Genomic DNA, 18,320 nt, shown 5'->3' with positions numbered 1-18,320 from the left:
AGTGCTAGCCTTTGCAATAAACACTCCACGCTATTAGCACACGTCTGTTATCTTTACAGAAAATGCGCTCGGTTTAAAAGTCAGTCATCTGATTGTACTGTGCATAAAAACATGCACTTTATGAATTACATGGACAGGAGCACGGCCTGATAAAAAATAACTCATGCCCCACTTGTGATTATGATCTCGACTAATTCCAGCGGTCGAGTTCACGTTGCGTTTATATGCAATTTTAACTCCCACCTTCCTATTTATGATCATTCCGTCAGCCTCTGAACGCAGCATTTGTGAAAACAGACAGACAATAGTAGCTTTAGCAACATTAGCCTTACAGAGTAAGGCAATTTGTAAAACTAAAACATGACACTTACTTATTCTGGAGGTGTAGCTACATCACGAACAGTTGGCACTGCTCCATCCTTCAGGAGCAACTTTTGCGCAAAACATGCTTTATACCGACTCTCATACACAAAGCGGTGCAAGGTAAAATGATTTGCACAAGCACGAATTTCGGGGGAGGAATGTGATTTAGTTAATGGACTTTGTCTTCAGATTTCAGGATTAAATAGAGAGAGCCATGTAGATTCGTACATCCAGCGACAGTACACTTTCAACGGTTGGGAAACCGTTTACTGTCTAAAATTCTCTTTTCGTTTTTTCAACCAACATTTATTTCACTCAAGTAAAAAAAAAAAAAACAAAAAGACAGTACAGTACATTTAAAAAAGTGCTGGAGTAATTTGTCTTTCCTTTATTTTAGACAGCTTAAAGTGAAACGTAAGAGCTTTTCACATAAGTTGTTGAACAAAAAATGACATTTTGAGGAACATAACCTGTCAACATTTTGAGGTTTCAGGGAGAAACCTCTCCCGTGTTTTTTTTGTGACTCTTGAGATGATTGTAGAGATGAGTGGCAAGGCAAGGCAAGGCAAGGCAAGTTTATTTATATAGCACATTTCATACACAATGGTAATTCAAAGTGCTTTACAAGAGAGGAAAATAAAATAATTACAAGATTTAAATAACAATAAAAGAAATTAAAATAAAATAAAAACACTGATTTAAGATAAATTGAATTTAAAGCAAAAAGAGATTGATTTAAAACAGTTTAAAATAAAAGAAGCAAACAGTTCGGACGCAGCACAGTGCTCATTCTGTAAATGCACAACTAAACAGATGAGTTTTGAGTCTGGATTTAAAAGTGATCTCTTCAGGAAGCTGGTTCCAGATGCGAGCAGCATAATAACTAAAAGCAGATTCTCCTTGTTTGGTGTGAACCTTTGGTATTTCTAACTGACTTGATCCTAGTGATCTGAGTGGTCTGTTAGGTGTATAAATAGTGATCATATCTGCAATGTATTTAGGTCCTAGTCCATTGAGTAATTTATAAACGAGTAAAAGTGCTTTAAAATCAATTCTAAATGTCACTGGAAGCCAGTGTAAGGACCTGAGGACTGGTGTGATGTGCTCTGATTTTCTGGTTTTCGAGTCAGGATCCTGGCAGCAGCGTTCTGGATGAGCTGCAGCTGTCTGATGGTCTTTTTGGGAAGGCCAGTGAGGAGACCATTACAATAGTCCACCCTGCTGGTGATGAAGGCATGGACTAGTTTCTCCAGGTCTTGCCTGGGCACAAAGCATCTGATTCTTGCAATATTTTTTAGGTGATAGTACACTGATTTAGTCACTGCTTTGACATGACAGCTGAAACTAAGGTCGGTCTCTAGAATCACACCAAGATTCTTGACTTGCCTTTTGGTTGTTTGACAGTGCTACATCCTTGATAACAATGGACGAAAGCTGTAAACCCTTACTGATGAGTAAATCTAGCGTGTGCCCATGGTGATGTGTAGGTCCATGCACATGCTGAATCAGCTCAAAAGTGTTTAAAACAGTTCCAAATACTTTTGTAGTTTTGATTTCTGCATTTTCTATGTGGATATTAAAATCCCCTGCAATCACAAAACAGTCAAACTCTGAACAAATCATTGATAACAATTCTGTAAACTCTTCAACAAAGGCTGGAGAGTATTTTGGAGGCCCGTAAATAATGATAAACAGGATGCGTGGAGCACCTTTCAACACAATCCCTAGATATTCAAATGACAAGTACTGACCAAATGACACTTGTCTGCACTGAAAGACATCTTTAAAGAGAGCAGTAACCCCACCCCCTCTCTTGTCAACTCTGCAAACATTCATATAAGTGAAGTTGGGAGGGGCTGTTTCATTGAGCACTGTTGCACTGCAGCTTTCTTCAAGCCATGTTTCATTTAGAAACATAAAATCCAGATTGTTTGTAATTATTAAATCATTGATCACAAATGATTTGTTTTTTAGTGATCGAACATTTAATAATGCTAGTACTTTTTGTTTCTATAGCAGTCTGAGTTTGTTGTCTAATAGGCCGCAGATTAGATTTGTCAGCTGTACGGCTTGAGAAGGCCTTAGACTTTCTATCCTGTGATAAGACGGAGATAGTGAGAGACACACTGGCTTCCCGCTTGTTTTCTAAACATCCCTGAAAGTTTTTGCTGTAGTCGCGGGGACCCGAAACACATCACTGAGAGCTGTTATCAGTTGTTTTTGCTTTACCAGCTGCAGATGGAGGAGGGATGGCCTGGCGTTGTCGCAGCGGCCGAAGAGCTCTCGCTGGAGGAGGGCGAGCTGGGCCCAGCGGCCTTGGAGGTGGTGGTGCCCGCCGTTTTGGAGTTGATAACTGGGGGCTCGCAGCAAAGGAGTGGGAGAGTCTGGTTTTAGCGTACACCAATTCCTCCATTTTTTGTGAGAAGCTGAGAAGTGGCGATGCTGGAGAGAGGGATAATGTCTCTGGTAAACAGAGCATTGGTGTTTCCGGTGGCAGAATTATGCTGTCCTGGCTTCCCTGGCTGATTACCAAAGAGTCGTCCTTCGGCTCTGAGTCCTGGAGCCGTTGTTGTGCGTCACATTGTGTCTGTGGTGGGCTCTGCAGGCAGGGCTCAACCGTGATAGTGTCCACAAACAGTGCTTGTTGTGGCTCTGTGGTGTTTTCAGTGTCCTTGTGGGATGTGTCGACCAGATGATGACTCTGAGGCTGATATGAAGTCCTGTCGTCATCCATACTTTGTCCAGGTGTGTGTGTGCCATTCATGTTGAGTGGACTGGCACACTTTGCTGATGGATGACGGAGTGAAAAATAGATGTTGTCCTTTAACACTCTCGCACCAAGTTTGTTTGGGTGAAGGCCATCCAGTTTAATCAGTTGTCTGTGTCCCCAGAACAGATTGAAGTTGTCGATGAAGTTGACTCCTTTTTGACTGCAGGTTTTTTGTAGCCAAGTATTCAGTCCAAGCAACCGTGAAAACATGTTTGTTACTCTTGCTGGGAGTGGTCCACTGATGAACGACTGAACTTCAACTCTTTGAAGTGTTTCGATAAGTTCACTGAAGTCCCTCTTCAGGAGTTCTGACTGCTCCTTACGAATGTCATTCTTCCCCACATGGATGATGATTCGTTTGGCAGTCTTGTGCTTCATTAGAACGTTCTGAAGTCCATTGTTTACATCAGAGACGGTCGCTTGAGGAAAGTAGCATGTAGTTGTCGTTCTGCTCCTGACGTTTCTGATAATGGAGTCTCCGACTATCAGAGTTCTGGGCTCGGCTGCTCTGTGATCTGAACGCCGCCGCTGAGTGGTGTTACCTTACCTGGTGCTGCAATGATGACAAAGCACTGTTTACAAATTATGACTTTAGGTTTAAATGTGGCCAATAAGAAAGAGGAGAAAGGTGTTAGAGATTTATGATTGATTTGTGAATTAATAGTGTTTTGTTATTGGGGGAGTGTGGCCAACAACCAATAACGTGTGGATGCGGTATGATCTGAATGCAGATAAATACACAGAAGTGAACTGCATATGAACGCAGCATGAAAGCTTGGAATAAGAATCATTTAGAAATTAGATTGTGTTTATGTATGAATCGAGATCGTGATTTTTATTTTTATTTTTTTCAATTAATCATGCACACACACTGCCAGCACACATTTATGTTCAAACAACATAAAAGTGAATTTTGCATAATAGGTCTCTTTTAAATGTTAAAAAGGGTGGTTTATAAAGATATCGGCCATGTTGTGACCAGCAGAGAAGATATTCAGTTAACCAAAAATAAATACATGTATTTACATTAAATGTCATGTATTTAATGGGTTTTTTTAGTAATGCAAATTTGCATTAAATTTTGCCTAATGCTGGTGTTCCTTCCACTGTGGTAGGTTAGTGTATTCTGTAGCACATGTGAAATAGTACATATGTAGTTTGTGAAAATACCATATAATTCAGCATGTAAAAATAAAAAGGTATATTGCATTCAGTGATGACATATAGTCATGACTCTTATGAATGTCCCTATAGTTCCAAGGACAGTAATGGTAATTATAATAATTTTAAAAAGTTTTAATAATAGTTCTAATTCTAAATAATGTTGGAATCACTTTTAGAGCTTTAGCTGACGTAGGAGGGGAAAAAAATTGACAGCCAATTAAAAAGCAATTTAAAGAGCTCAGTCATTTAAAGCGGCAGAATAAACAGAACGTTATTTTCCACTGGTGTGGACATTGGCAGTTATCATTATCTTTAGAGATACAGTTCTTAGTGTGAAAAAACCTTAATATGGTAAAAAAACTTTTTATGTATAAACATAAAAATACTCAGCTGCTTTAACTCAAAACCTTGTTTTGCAAAGAATTTTACTTGATAGTAACTATGAAAACAAATATTTTCACTTATAACTGAAAAAGGCACGTTTTTGACACACTTTGTAGTTGGCTTTATTCAGATCCTCAACACACATCATGGTCTTGAAATTTCTAATAAATTTCAAGTGTGTCATAAGCCCTGTTCAGAAGGTAGCTGTTTCTCATGTGGATGTAAGAAACTTTTAGTATTTTATGGGTCGCACACCAGCACATGCCGCATATTTTTTGTCTAATAGTAGTCTAATAGTAAATAGGATATTATTTTCTCATTATTAAATCAAATGTGAATTTATTCTTATTCCAAGCATTTACTGTTGATAATCGAGCCACATGGGCAGCACGCTCTCAGGCTCATAGGATCACTAAACTTGCTCCTTCACCATGATTAAATCACGAGTTTGTGTTTCACGATTCTTAACATCCCAAATATTTAAGAAAAAAACATCTGAATGACCTACATTGACATTGATTTCAAAGCTACTTTTAGACCACTTTGTGACTTGTTTTGATTATACCCGAAGGACATTTCTCTGAGCACTTAGTGAAGACCACAAAGAGTGAAACTGTTTGTGTGATCAGCTCTCCTTGAAGCTCTATTTGCAATGAAGGCACATTTTTGCGCTGTTGTATTTTTCATAAATTCTTAGCAAGCTGCAAACGAGAGATCATGTGTCAATCAAAATTCATTGGGTTTGTCCAAAAAAACAACACTAGAGCAGCCTGCTTCATTTTAGTTTGACAGTTTGACATATACCGTATCACATTTTCTCATATTGAATCTGCACACTGAGTCACCAATTTTTTGGGAAATAAGTGTAGTACCCAGTGTATTGTGAGCCGGAACATGAGGAGATCGACACAGTTGCATACAATGAAAATGTAAATGAATCATCTGCGATTGTGCTTTATTTTGTCAAAGGCTCTCTTTCTGAGCTTTGCCTGGATCAGCTTTGAAGAAGAGCTAGAGCTTCAGAGCAGCTCGCAGCGAGAGTGAAATGTTTCTGAGGGTGCTGGGAAATGCTGTGGTGCAGTGCAGGGTTTGTATTTGTACTGTATGTAGGTGTAACATTAGACAAGCGAAAAATCATCCAGTCCGACAGCAGGGACTCAACAGACTCAAATCAGAAATGGGCATCATGTTCCTTACTTATACACTCTATTTCATCAGCCTAGAAATTTTGTTTTGCGAGTAGGTAGATATACTAAACCGGTGGTTATATTTTAGGTATTTCTGTCATTTTGACAAAGCTGCTTTTTTTCAGATTATTTTTTATTAACAGAAAGTGGATATATCCATGTATTTAATAGTTTAAAATTGTGACAAAGTTGTTATTCCAGAAGTTTCATTAATTGTATGTTCTACAGTAAAAAGTAATACTTATAGAGGGGGCAAACAGAAATATGATTGATTTGGTACCTTGATTTAATTTTTTAACATTTTAATTTTAGATTCTATTAATATATTGTATTCTTATGTATTTTACATATAGTCTGGTTCTATCTCATGTACATTTTCTTATGTTTGCATAACCAATAAAACTTACAATACAGACACGGAAAATTTTAATAATTTACTCTAAAGCATAACTTTCTCAATTACTGAAGGTTTATTGTACTTGATAGAAAAAAAGTTAATTTATGTGAACTTTATAACTGATTATATTGAACCCAACTTAAATTAAATTAGAGCAGATTTAAACTTCTCAGCTTTGGGCTGTTGTAACTGTCCATTACATTTGCCAATCAAATATATATTTAGAAGTGATAGTTGACTTATTAGCTCAAAAATGTAGAGTTCATAAAATTAAGGTTGAACCACTGATGCTACTGATTATTATTTTTAGCAGTGTCTTTACTACCTTTCTGGGCCTTGAACATGGTTATTTTGTTGATGTCTATAGAGGGACAGAAAGCTTTTAAAGAAACGAAAATAACTTTATTCAATACATTTTCTCCTCCTCCTGCCACCTGCATTGTTGTTTATATTTAGAGGAGAGCAAGTATACTCTGACAGCAATGATAGCACGCCACCTCAGACGCGATAAAGAGGAGAAGAATTGTTGAATAAAGTCAAGTTGAGCCTGAGATGTCACTATTTTACTGAAGTCCCTGCTACACTTCTGGACCTAAGTGCATTTCAGTTGTGTTGAGTTGTGCTGTCTGTGGAGCGTCAGAAAACTAATTTGTGTTCTGGAAATGAATAAAGGTCTTACAGGTTTGAGGATGAGTAATTATTGACAGAATTTTCATTTTTGGTCGAACTATCCCTTCAAAGCCACAGCCCTGCAGAGTTTAGCTTCAAACCTAATGACATGTTCCAGCTAATCAAATCCTTCAAGCTTAGCCTATTTAAAAAACTACAGGGTTGGAACTAAACCTTACAGGTCCGTGGCCCTCCATGCTATTATAAAAAAAAGCTACAATGTTTTGTAGCATCATAACGTAGAAACATTACTATACAAATATATTGGTAAATATGTTTCATTTCTATTGCTTTCCAATTTTGTGACACACGGTTGTGGTTGTAGATACAGGCACACGATGAAGGAGTATATGTAGACATACTTTAATGAACATTAATCCAAAACAATGACCAATAGAAAGGGAACTGAAACAGGAGACAAACAAAACCTGAACAGTATGAATGTACTAGTATCTAAATGTCACGTTTATGTCTGTGATGTGATATTGTATGTTTCAGTTTCTATTCAAACATACTAAAAAGTATGTGTTTAGGTATGATTTGTAATCAGTTCTGCAGAAAGGTTCCAGCTGTAATATTAAGCCACGTTATACTGTAAAAAAAGGTTTTAGCCTGAATTTAAATTGCTCTGTTCAAACCGTTCCAAAGAGCTTGCCAGAATTTGGAAAACATGACAGAAATCATCCAGTATCTAATTTTACTTTTATCAAAGCATACATTTTGTGACACTTTGGAACAGTGTTAGATGTGCTATTTGGATAATGGTTGTGTGAAGCTTTATAAAGCTGCCCCAGATGATATTGTGGTAACTTTGAACACAAGTGTTTTTAGTGCTAAAAAAAGCTTGAAAATCTGCCACCTGGCCAGACTCACAGCAATCAGTATAATGGGAGTGCGTTTGTCGGGACGGGGGTGGGATTCATCCTCTCAGCTTTTGGAAGACTGCATTGCATTGTACTACTGTATGCGTGTCTCTGTCGCTTATTTTGTCCGGTCATTTGGTTACTATACGATTTTCTGGAGATGTAAGTGGGAGCAGATCCCTGTAGAATAAAAAAGCGGTCGTTTGAAGACTAAAGTTCTGACAGCTTCTTGGATGGAGCAACTGCGAAAGGTTTTTCAGCCAATTATTTGGTCTCAGGGATCCATACATCAGAGTCTGCTGCTTTAACTGTCTTTGCTCATTTGCCGCTTTGATGAATGTGAACTTAGAACAGATGTTTCACTCCATTTCCAACCCATTAAAGGGATAGTTTGGAGTAAAATTGTCTTGTCATTCACTTACCCTAATGTAGTTCTAGTCCTCTGTGACGTCTGTGGAACTCAAAAGGTCACTGATTGCATTTTTCTATGTTATAAAAGTGAATAAGCACTGGGATGGCCAAGCCCAAAATTACAGAATGTCATTAAATGCTTGGATTATAGCATGTCATGTCATGTAGACCACTTATGATACTTAATTGAATGTGTAAATGGATTGAATGTCTAAAAATCGTTTTTTCTTTTTTCTTTTTGAAGCTTCAGCTTCTGACCCTATTGACCGTTGTTTCGTGGAAAGGAGAAGGAGCCGCCAGTGCATTATAAAGAATTCTCTCTTCAGTAAAAAGGTCGAGAGATTCCACTCATGATTTTATAAACTGCATCTGTGATTGGATGCCTTTTTAAATAGTTATAAAGTCATTCTAAATGTATTGATCTGAGATAGCATTTAAGCTCCAGTCACCTGCACAGTCCATTAGACAGCTCTCTTGAATACTCTATTTTAATCGGTCGAGGCATTTATTTGCCACAGAACAGCCTCTCGTTTAATATTTTCTCTATTTTGAACCATTCTCTGTAAACTCTACTGATGGTTGTACGTGACAATACAAGTAGATGAGAAGTTTATGAAATACTCAAGAGCAGCCTGTCTGACACCAACAAGCATGCCACATTTAAAGTCACTTCAATCACCTTTCTTTCCCATTCTGATGCTTAGTTTGAACTTTAGCAGATCATCTGGACCATGTCTGCATGCTGCCATGTGAGATATTATTAGATTAGATATTTGTATTAACAAGTAGACCGTCAAAGGCAAAATAATTATATGCTAAAAAACTATAAGTTGTTTAACAGTAATTTCTCATATACGGTTTAAAAAAAAAACTAATGAATTGATTGGAACATTTTATGTAACTTTATAGTAAAAAAGTGCACTTAAAGTTTCTTGTCATTTACAGATTCTAAAGTAAATTGGTAGATCTACATTATAGCAGTAAATTAAATACTTTAATTTTATACTTTTTTTTGCAAGTTTAAGTAAAAATAAATAATACAAAATGATGCTACCATATTTATGGTAAAATTCCAGCAACTACAGCTGGTTTTTACTGTACATTTTATGTTGTATATAGTTGTTGCGTTATCTTTTATGTTCTTAACTTTTTGCATTTGTGCATTATACAGTAGAGCTAGAAAATTACACTGACAATATCAGCAGAGCACTTATTGTACATTACTGGAATAGAGCAAATACGTTTATATAGATTGATTGAGTAAAAGATACAGTGGTGAGGAAGTGTACAATGAGTAATTGAATAACTGCTGTCATGTCATTGCGCTTAACTATGTAGCTCGATGATAAAGATATTATTAAGTGTAGGATAAAAGGTTCTTGAATTTGTGATTAATAAGTACACAGTTAATGCAGAAGTTGTCGTCCCATGAGAAAACGTTCACTGCAGTCTTTTGAAATTTGGGGTTATTCAGGGTTATGGGCTCCTGCTTTTGGACTCTTAATATAAATTTCCACCAGCAAAATTGATCAGCTACACTGTATTGTTTGTGTCAGTGAGAATGAACCCTTCACAGCCCTGTGGATGTTGCTCTGAAATACTGCACTGCTGGCCACACCACATAAAGGGAATATTTAATGCAATGCATTCACAGAGAATATTTAGCCCATAAATTCTGCGAGAATATGCAGTTCGTATTCCTTGCACATTTCCTTTGCTTGGTATAAGATGCCGCTTACTGTTTTACGGTTGTGCACATTAATATTTGGTGCAATGTGATTGTACATCAGTACAAGCTGTTTTGTGATAACGCAGTCATCATCTAATCGTCATGCAGTCCACTTCATGCTCATACATTGTTTCAACTAAATGGCCACACAGAGCAACATGAAATCTCCGTTCTCCTGTGGTTTGCAGCCAGACTATGGATCCGGCTCAGAGCTCGAAGCTTTCAAATGTCATACACTAAACACATTGTAAAAATGCAGCATGTCACAGCAAAATCACAAAGCTGTGTGTCAAACATTCTGTGACAGTGCTCTTCACAAAGACTGTGGTTAACCCAGATTTTTCCTGCACTTTTTTGCATGTTTGTATTTTGCATGTCTTTTATTGAAAACTCTCTCCCCTTCTGTGTTGCCCATGTCTGCTCTGTCCAGGTACACAGAGGAGTACAGTATGGATTCAACTAATGCACAGTAAGTCGAAGCGTGGCGAGTGAAATCTGTCTTGTTAGGTGTCGTCGTCTCTGTTTAGACTGGACACACACTATTGATCTATTTAGTTCATTTACACAAACAAGACTGTGATAAAGGCTAATAAAAGCTTTCCTGTACATACAAGGAACGTACAAACAATATATCCTGTGTATAAAAAAACTACTGTCATTAATTTCACTATAATTTACATTTTTGACATGGACAAACTCAGTCAATATTAAAGATATAAAGGTTACTTTTTCACAAAATTTTTTCAACAATACTTTAGGTGGTTTTTTACAGACACATTGTTGATACGTAGATTTCTCTACGTTCCTTTTCAGTCGGTCACTCCGAGTCACGTCGGATGACCGACGAATTGGGATCTCGCTTCGAGAGACCAATCTACTTCGAGTGTATCTAAACGAGCCAATTGAAGATTGGCATGCGCTAATCGCATCCAGCTGCCGCTGATCACAGCGCGTGTATAAATAAGCAGCGGGTGCAGCGCATATTCAGCTTTTCGCTTCGGAGCCGAGCGTGACTGTTCCGCTCCAAAGACGATCTACGAGTGTTGGAGTACGGCGTTTCAGCGGAGGTCGTTTTCCTGCGTCGAGTGGATTGCCACAATCAGGCTGCACTACCCCCCTGTTTGTGTGCAAAACGGCTATCCCCTGTTGCCGCAGCACTAAAAGAGCATTCGCGGGTGCGTCTTTTTAAAGACGACGTTACGTCTGGCAAACTCGACGCGTCTTGGAAGACAGCGTGGGTCTTGCTTCAGACGACGTACACCCGTGTGTTTCTGGATGCGGTTGTTACCTGGTGTTAGGTGATGGTCACAATCGTTGCCTCGTGTGCCTGGGCTGAGCATGCTGAGGTGGCGGTTGTGGATGAATCATTTCCTCGCGGGGAGATGGTCATCTCGGAGTGATGGGCGGGCTCTGTCGCCTTGAAAAAAGGAGGCGGAGCTTGTGTTTGCTCGACTTGGTTCTCATTCTGGCTGCAGACAGGTGGGCTCCATTTCGTTGTGACACAAAGCTTAAACTCTGCAACCAGTGGAGCTGCAAAGGGGCAGTCTGGACCCTCACGTGGGGTATCAGCTGTACCCTCTTGGGCTCCCCCTGATGATCAGAAGTCAATCGCTGCATCGGAAGGTGAGCCAGACATTTCTGGAAGTGAAGATCCGGTTGCTCTGCGTCTACCAGGCGTTGAATGTACTGGATACAGATCTAGAAATGGTGGCTATGCTTGCCCAGGCCGCCGAGGTGATCGGGATCAAGTGGAAACCTCCACTGCTTCCCGGGCCCTCGAGGCTGGACGATTGGTATTTAAGGGTGGCTTGCGCTGGTTCTCAGGGCCCCACCCTGGTACCTTTCTTCCCGGAAGTGCATGAGGAGCTTACTGGGATGTGGAAAGCACCTTTCACTGCCAGAAACTGCCCCAGTGGCTCCTCCTCCTTCACCACCCTTGACAGCGGCACAGCCAGGAGTTACGGTGATCGCCCCCAGTGGAGCGGTCAGTTGGGATGCAGCTGTGTCCCAATGCCGCTTTCCGCTTAGTGCGGTGATCCTGTGCTCCCTCTCCGGGCCTGCAGGTACTCGTCGGCTCTGAACGGCAGTGCCTTGTGCGGCCTGTGGACAAGCTGCGTCTGCAGTACACGCTTTGGCGTTGTTGCAGGTTCATCAGGCCAAGGCACTGAAGGATCTGCACAGGGGTGGTCATGACCCGGAAGTTCTGAAAGAACTCTGTATCGTGATGGACCTCGCGCCACGCGGCGGCGAAGGTCACAACGCGGTCTCTGGGTTGTGCGATGGCCACTACGGTGGTCCAGAAACGCCATCTGTGGCTGTGTCTGGTCGACATGCGCGAGGTAGACAAGACACGTTCCTTGAATGCCCCCATGACCCAGACCGGCCACTTCGGCGACGCAGTGGAGAACTTTGCCCAGCAGTTCTCCGCTGCCCAGAAGCAGACTGAGGTAAGAAACATCCTGCCTCGGCGTGCAGCTGCTGCCTTCACCCAGCCGCCGACGGCCCACCTCAGCCAGCTTGTCGCCGAGGGTGCCCCCTGCTGCCGCCACCGCTCCCGTGCAGTCAACGCAGCAGCCCCCATCTAGGCAGCACCGTGGAGCTGGCAGCAGGGCAGCCACCCAGCCTGTCCAGGCTCCTGCCAAACCTGGAGGAAAGCGCAGGTGCAAGCAGATCCGGGGATGGAGGGAGCTGCTCTAACGGGCAGAGAATGTTGCCGCTACCTAAAACCTCGACAAGGGCGGTTTCCTCTGTCTCTGGGTCCCCAGGGAGAGCGAGGAGTTGAGCGGGCCAGTTCCGCGCCACTCGCGCTCTCCTTGGGCTAATATGCAGCAGTGGGAAGACTGGGAGGACGAACCAACGGCCTACCCGCCTCACTTCTGCGGGGATGCAGGTAAGAGTTGCGCACACACTCAGACCCCGCTTCGGACCGGCCACGAGACGCCCGAGCCGGGTCCCTGCACTCCCCCTCGCTGCCCCATCGCCTGCACGTCTGTGGTTCCGCTCGAGCCGCTAGTTCGGTCTCTGGATGCCTGGTTGAATCTTCCCAGGCTATCCCGGTGGCTCCTGCGAACCCTTCGACTTCGGCTATATGATTCAGTTCATCCGGCGTCCCCCCAAGTTCAGTGGGATCCGCTATATGTCAGTGAACAATGCGCGTGCCCCTGTCTTGTGGGCGGAGATTGCTGTCCTTCTAGTGAAGGCACGATAAAGCCGCTTCCTCCAGCCGATATGAGGTCGGGGCTTACAGCCCATACTTCATAGTGCCCAAGAAAGGCGGTGGGTTATGACCAATCTTGGATCTGTGAATCCTGAATCGAGCACTCCCGTTCAGGATGTTGACACAGAAACGCCTATTCAGTGCGTCCGTCCCCAGGATTGGTTGCAGCGATCGACCTGAAGGACACGTACTTTCATGTGTCGATTCTTCCGTGCCACAGGCCATTCCTGAGGTTCGCGTTCGAAGGTCGAGCATATCAGTACAAGTCCTACCCTTCGGGCTCTCCCTGTCGCCACGCGTCTTCATGCAAGTCGCGGAAGCAGCCCTTGCTCCACTGAGAGAGTAAGGCGTTCGCATTCTCAACCAACTGGATGACTGGCTCAGTCCCGGGCTCAGTTGTGCGAACACAGGGATCTGGTGCTACAGCACCTCAGCCAGTTGGGGTTCAGGTCAACCAGGAGAAGAGCAAACTCTGTCCAACGCAGAGGATCTCTTTTCTTGGGATGGAGCTGGATTCGATCGATCAGATGGCACACCTCACAGAGGAGCGTGCCAATTCGGTGTTGAACTGCTTGAATATGTTCAAGAGCAGGACGGCGGTCCCACTGAAATATTTTCAGAGGCTCCTGGGGCATATGGCAGCCGCGGCCACAGTGATGCCGCTGGGACTACTCCATATGAGACCGCTTCAACATTGGCTACACGATCGAGTCCCGAGGTGGGCGTGGCAAAGTGGCACTCACCGGGTTCAAATAACACCGGCCTGCCGCCAAACCTTCTCCCCGTGGTCAGACCTCTCGTTCCTTCGGGCCGGAGTGCCCCTGGAGCAGGTCTCCAGGTATGCTGTGGTTTCACGGATGCCTCCACCACCGGCTGAGGGGCCACGTAAAACGGGCATGCAGTGTCAGGGGTTTGGACGGGCCCTCAACTGCAATGGCACATCAACTGCCTAAAGTTGCTGGCAGTACATCTCGTCCTAGGCAGTCTCAAGAACTGCCTTCGAGGCCAGCATGTACTAGTCCGCACAGACAACATACTGACCGTTGCGTACATCAACCAACAAGGTGGTCTACGCTCCGTCGTATGTCGCAACTAGCCCACCACCTCCTCCTCCTTTGGAGTCGGAAGTTCTGAGGTCGCTTCTCGCCATTCACATTCCAGGAGTGTGCAACCAGGCAGCCGACGAGCTGTCGCGAGCTGCACTACCCGGAGAATGGAGACTCCATCCCCGGGCGGATCAGCTGATTTGGGAACGTTCCGAGCCACTCAGGTAGACCTGTTTGCCTCTCCAGAGACTTCCCATTGCCCACTGGCACACAGCTGGCTGCGGGGCCTTTGCAAGTATGTATTTCCCCAGTGAGCCTTCTTGTACAGACACTGTGCAAGGTCAGGGAGGACAAGGAGCAGGTCTTGCTAGTAGCACCCTACTGGTGAAGACTTGGTTCCCAGAACTTGTGCTCCTCGCGACAGCCCCTCCTTGGCCGATCCCTCTGAGGAAGGATCTTCTGACTCAGAGACGGGGCACCCCTTGGCACCCGCGTCCAGACCTCTGGAAACTACATGTCTGGTCCCTGGATGGGATGCGGAGGCTCTAGGTGACCTACCTCAAGGGGTAGTTGACACCATTTCTTCGGCTAGAGTGCCGTCCACGAGACAGGCCTATGCCTTGAAGTAGAGCCTGTTCGTCGAGTGGTGTTCTTCTCAGGGTGAAGACCCCCGGAATTGCCCTATCAGTCGTGCTTATCTTCTTGCAGCAAGGGTTGGAGCGAAGGCTGTCTCCCTCCACCCTTAAAATCTAGGTGGCTGCAATCGCTGCAAATCATGACCCCATAGATGGGAGGTCTGTGGGTAAGCATGGCCGGATTATCAGGTTCCTGAGGGAAGCCAGGAGGTTGAATCCTCCACGGCTCCCAACAGTACCCTCTTGGGACCTGTCTGTAGTGCTGACAGCACTGCAGTAGGTTCCGTTGGACCCTTGCCAGCAGTTGTGCTAAAGTTCTTTTATCTATGAAGACGTTGCTCCTGCTCGCATTGGCCTCCATCAAGAGGGTAGGGGACCTGCAGGCTTTTTCGGTCGACGATTCGTGCCTACAGTTTGGGCTCGCGGATTCCCAGGTAACACTGAGGCCACGGCCCGGCTACGTGCCCAAGGTTCCCACTACCCCCTTCAGAGACCAGGTGGTGAACCTTCAAGCGCTGCCCCTGGAGGAGGCAGACCCAGCCCTGACGTTGCTTGTCCCGTCCGAGCACTAAGATGCTACGTTGACCGGACACAAAGCTTCATGACCTCAGTCCAGCTCTCGTTGTCACAGAGGCCGGCAGAAGGGGAGTGCCGCCTCCAAGCAGAGGATGGCTCACTGGATAGTGGACGCCATTACCCTAGCCTACCAAGCACAGGGTATGCCCTGCCCCCCCCCTCAGGTTGCGGGCACACTCAGCAAGTGTTGCATCGTCCTGGGCAGTGGCCTGTGGCACCTCGCTGACAGATTTGTAGAGCTGCGGGCTGGGCGACCCCGAACACGATTGCTAGATTCTATAGCCTACGTGTGGAACCGGTATCCTCCTGTGTTCTCACCTCAAACGGGTAGAAGCACTGAGAGGCCCGGTTTCGGGTCGGCTTGATAACCGCTCCAGAGCGTCCATACAGTAGACCCTGTCGAGCTCCTCCATTCCCCTCGGCAGCCAGATGTTGCGGAGCGTCCGGCGCCAGGCCCTCTCGATGAATCCGTGAGAACCGGTGAGGGCTGGGAGCCATGTAAAGTACCCCAAGAGGACTTTATGTGTGTATTTCCACGGCATAGCCTTAGAGCCCCGTGTTTCCCCGGCAGACCTTCTGCCCGTCTAAGAGGGTTCAATCACCTCCAATTTTCCATATGCAAACTGAAATACTGTCCATATGCGTATTCGTTCCGAGACCTCCTACGGGAAGGCTGGACTTCCGCAACGTCCTGTTCACTAGAACGTGGGACGTTTCCCAGTGTTCCAGTCTTACGAATGGGTAGTGTTACAAAAGTAGCTGGCTTCTTGTGGTTGAGCCCCGGCCTACGCCGATAGACTGAGGGGGCTTGTGGGCTCCCACAGGACACTGGAAGAGGCAGCGTCCATGGCGTTTTGGTAGGATCCCAATTCGTCGGTCATCCGACGTGACTCGGAGTGACCGACTGAAAGGGAACGTCTCGGTTACGTATGTAACCCTCGTTCCCTGAAGAAGGGAACGGAGACGTCACGCCCCGCCGCCACGGTGCTGCACCTCTGCTGAAGGGGCCGGGTCACTACTGCTCGCTCCTCAGCGAAAAAACCTGAATATGCGCTGCACCCGCTGCTTATTTATACACGCGCTGTGATCAGCGGCAGCTGGATGCGATTAGCGCGCATGCCAATCTTCAATTGGCTCGTTTAGATACACTCGAAGTAGATTGGTCTCTCGGCGAGATCCCAATTCGTCGGTCATCCGACGTGGCGTCTCCGTTCCTTCTTCAGGGAACGAGGGTTACATACGTAACCGAGACGTTATTAACACTGTCAAAACGTTAAAAAAGCATGTCGTACACAATCTTCTAGCTGCTTTTTGTTATTGTTATCTTATTCATTTATGATTTTAAGCAAGTAAAAGGCCTTAGGGCCACATTTACTAAACAGGGGAAATTAGCGTGAGATCGCAATCATCCCATTAAAGTGCCGACGGGACTGGAAAGTTCTGCAGCTGATCTACTGACAATATGCAAATGAAAGAACACAGACGCAGCTGGCTCATTTCCATAATAACCATTGCAATCAGGAGCAGCTCAAAGTAGGATTGCAAAAAAATAGAGAAAATGATAATCAGGTGTGGAATCTACTAATAGCACAATATGGGTTAAGACGGAGTGGTTTTACAACTTGTTCCTGGGGACCCGCAGCTCTGCACATTGTGCATGTCTCCCTGATTTACACACCTGATCATCTGCTCATCAGGAAAGAGGTCCATGAAGAGGTCCATCCAAGGGAGACATGCAAAATGTGCAGAGCAGTCGTTCCCGAGGAACAGGATTGAAAAGTGCTGGGTTAAGACATGTTTTTTGGGGTATTAAATAATGGTGGAAATCCAAGTAAATTGTTTTACTACCTTTTGTAAATAATCTTGCATAATTCCTTTAAATACTATCCTCTTATTTTTCATTTTCAGCTTTAAAGGTCACGAAAAGCCAATGTTCTCTAAGGTCCCCTTTATAATGTTATCAAGATAATTTTACATCAAAAAACATGCTCCATTCATTTGAACAGTTGGAAAAGATTGCAGACAATAAGTAAATGCCAACTGCTATGATTGGCTGACACATCTGTATGTTTGACAGCCTATACCTTTCATGGTTGGACACATGGCACTGTGTCATTACGTCACTTCTGTAACCATAAAGAAGCTGTCTTGGCAAGAATAGGCTATCGTTTTATTCACCTTTAAGGATCCTGCAGGAGGTGCGTCGTTTAATTAAAGCCTATTCTCATAGCAGCTTGAATAATTAAATTTCGCAAAATAATTTTGCTGGCGGATTGTAATCCAGAATGGATTATATGAAACGCATGTAAATAAAATTACATTTTATTTTAGTTTTAAATGTGCTTCTGAATGTAGATAGCTTGGGATCACATAATATTGCTTTTTAAAGACAGTCAGTTCGAAAGCAGCATACTTGGCTTTTTGGGTTAAAGACTTTCTTAATATGAAATATAATCAGTACTAAGAACAGGATTCACTCAGTGCAGTGAATGACAGCCACCCATTCACCTCAAAACATTAGATTTGTCCGCGCTAACTTAGATATTAGATTCGTTGAACTGGTTTTCATTTAAACGCTATCAGAATTTCATCTTACTTTTTGGCCATATACAGTCAATTTTAGCAACTGGACTGAATTGCATCATTTTGTGTCCTTTTTTTTTCTTTACTTTTTGGGTATATGCTTCACATTCTACTGTATCATAGCATATGAGCCATTAATACCTGATGTATCAAATGTGATGAAATACCAAGGATTGCAGTAGTCAAGAGCACAGCAGAATCACACCCATGCCAGACTCTCTGGCAAAACAAATTTTGAGTTTGGCGGATGTTTTGCAAGCACATGCCTTGAGTGTGGTTAGCATGCAGGTTGTATACGTCGCATTATCTTTTTTTTTAAGCTTCCT

General features: G+C 43.7%; 1 protein-coding gene across 15 annotated transcripts in view; it reads left to right on the top strand.

The window, feature by feature from the left end:
• The window catches only part of kcnt1b (potassium sodium-activated channel subfamily T member 1b), a 70,558-nt gene that overhangs the window by 15,753 nt on the left and 36,485 nt on the right, over positions 1 to 18,320 (top strand). Inside the window, exon 2 of one of the 15 annotated variants that reach the window (XM_043240671.1) lies at positions 10,368 to 10,406. The exons of the other annotated variants lie outside the window; for them this stretch is intronic. Coding sequence (XP_043096606.1) covers positions 10,368 to 10,406 — 39 coding nt within the window. The remainder of the gene's footprint in view (positions 1 to 10,367; positions 10,407 to 18,320) is intronic. 15 annotated transcript variants of the gene reach the window in all.

The sequence above is a fragment of the Puntigrus tetrazona genome, chromosome 5 (assembly GCF_018831695.1).
Source record: "Puntigrus tetrazona isolate hp1 chromosome 5, ASM1883169v1, whole genome shotgun sequence".
Lineage (NCBI taxonomy): Eukaryota > Metazoa > Chordata > Actinopteri > Cypriniformes > Cyprinidae > Puntigrus > Puntigrus tetrazona.
The sequence above is the reverse complement of the archived record's forward strand: the minus strand, read 5'-3'. Positions and strand labels throughout refer to the sequence as shown.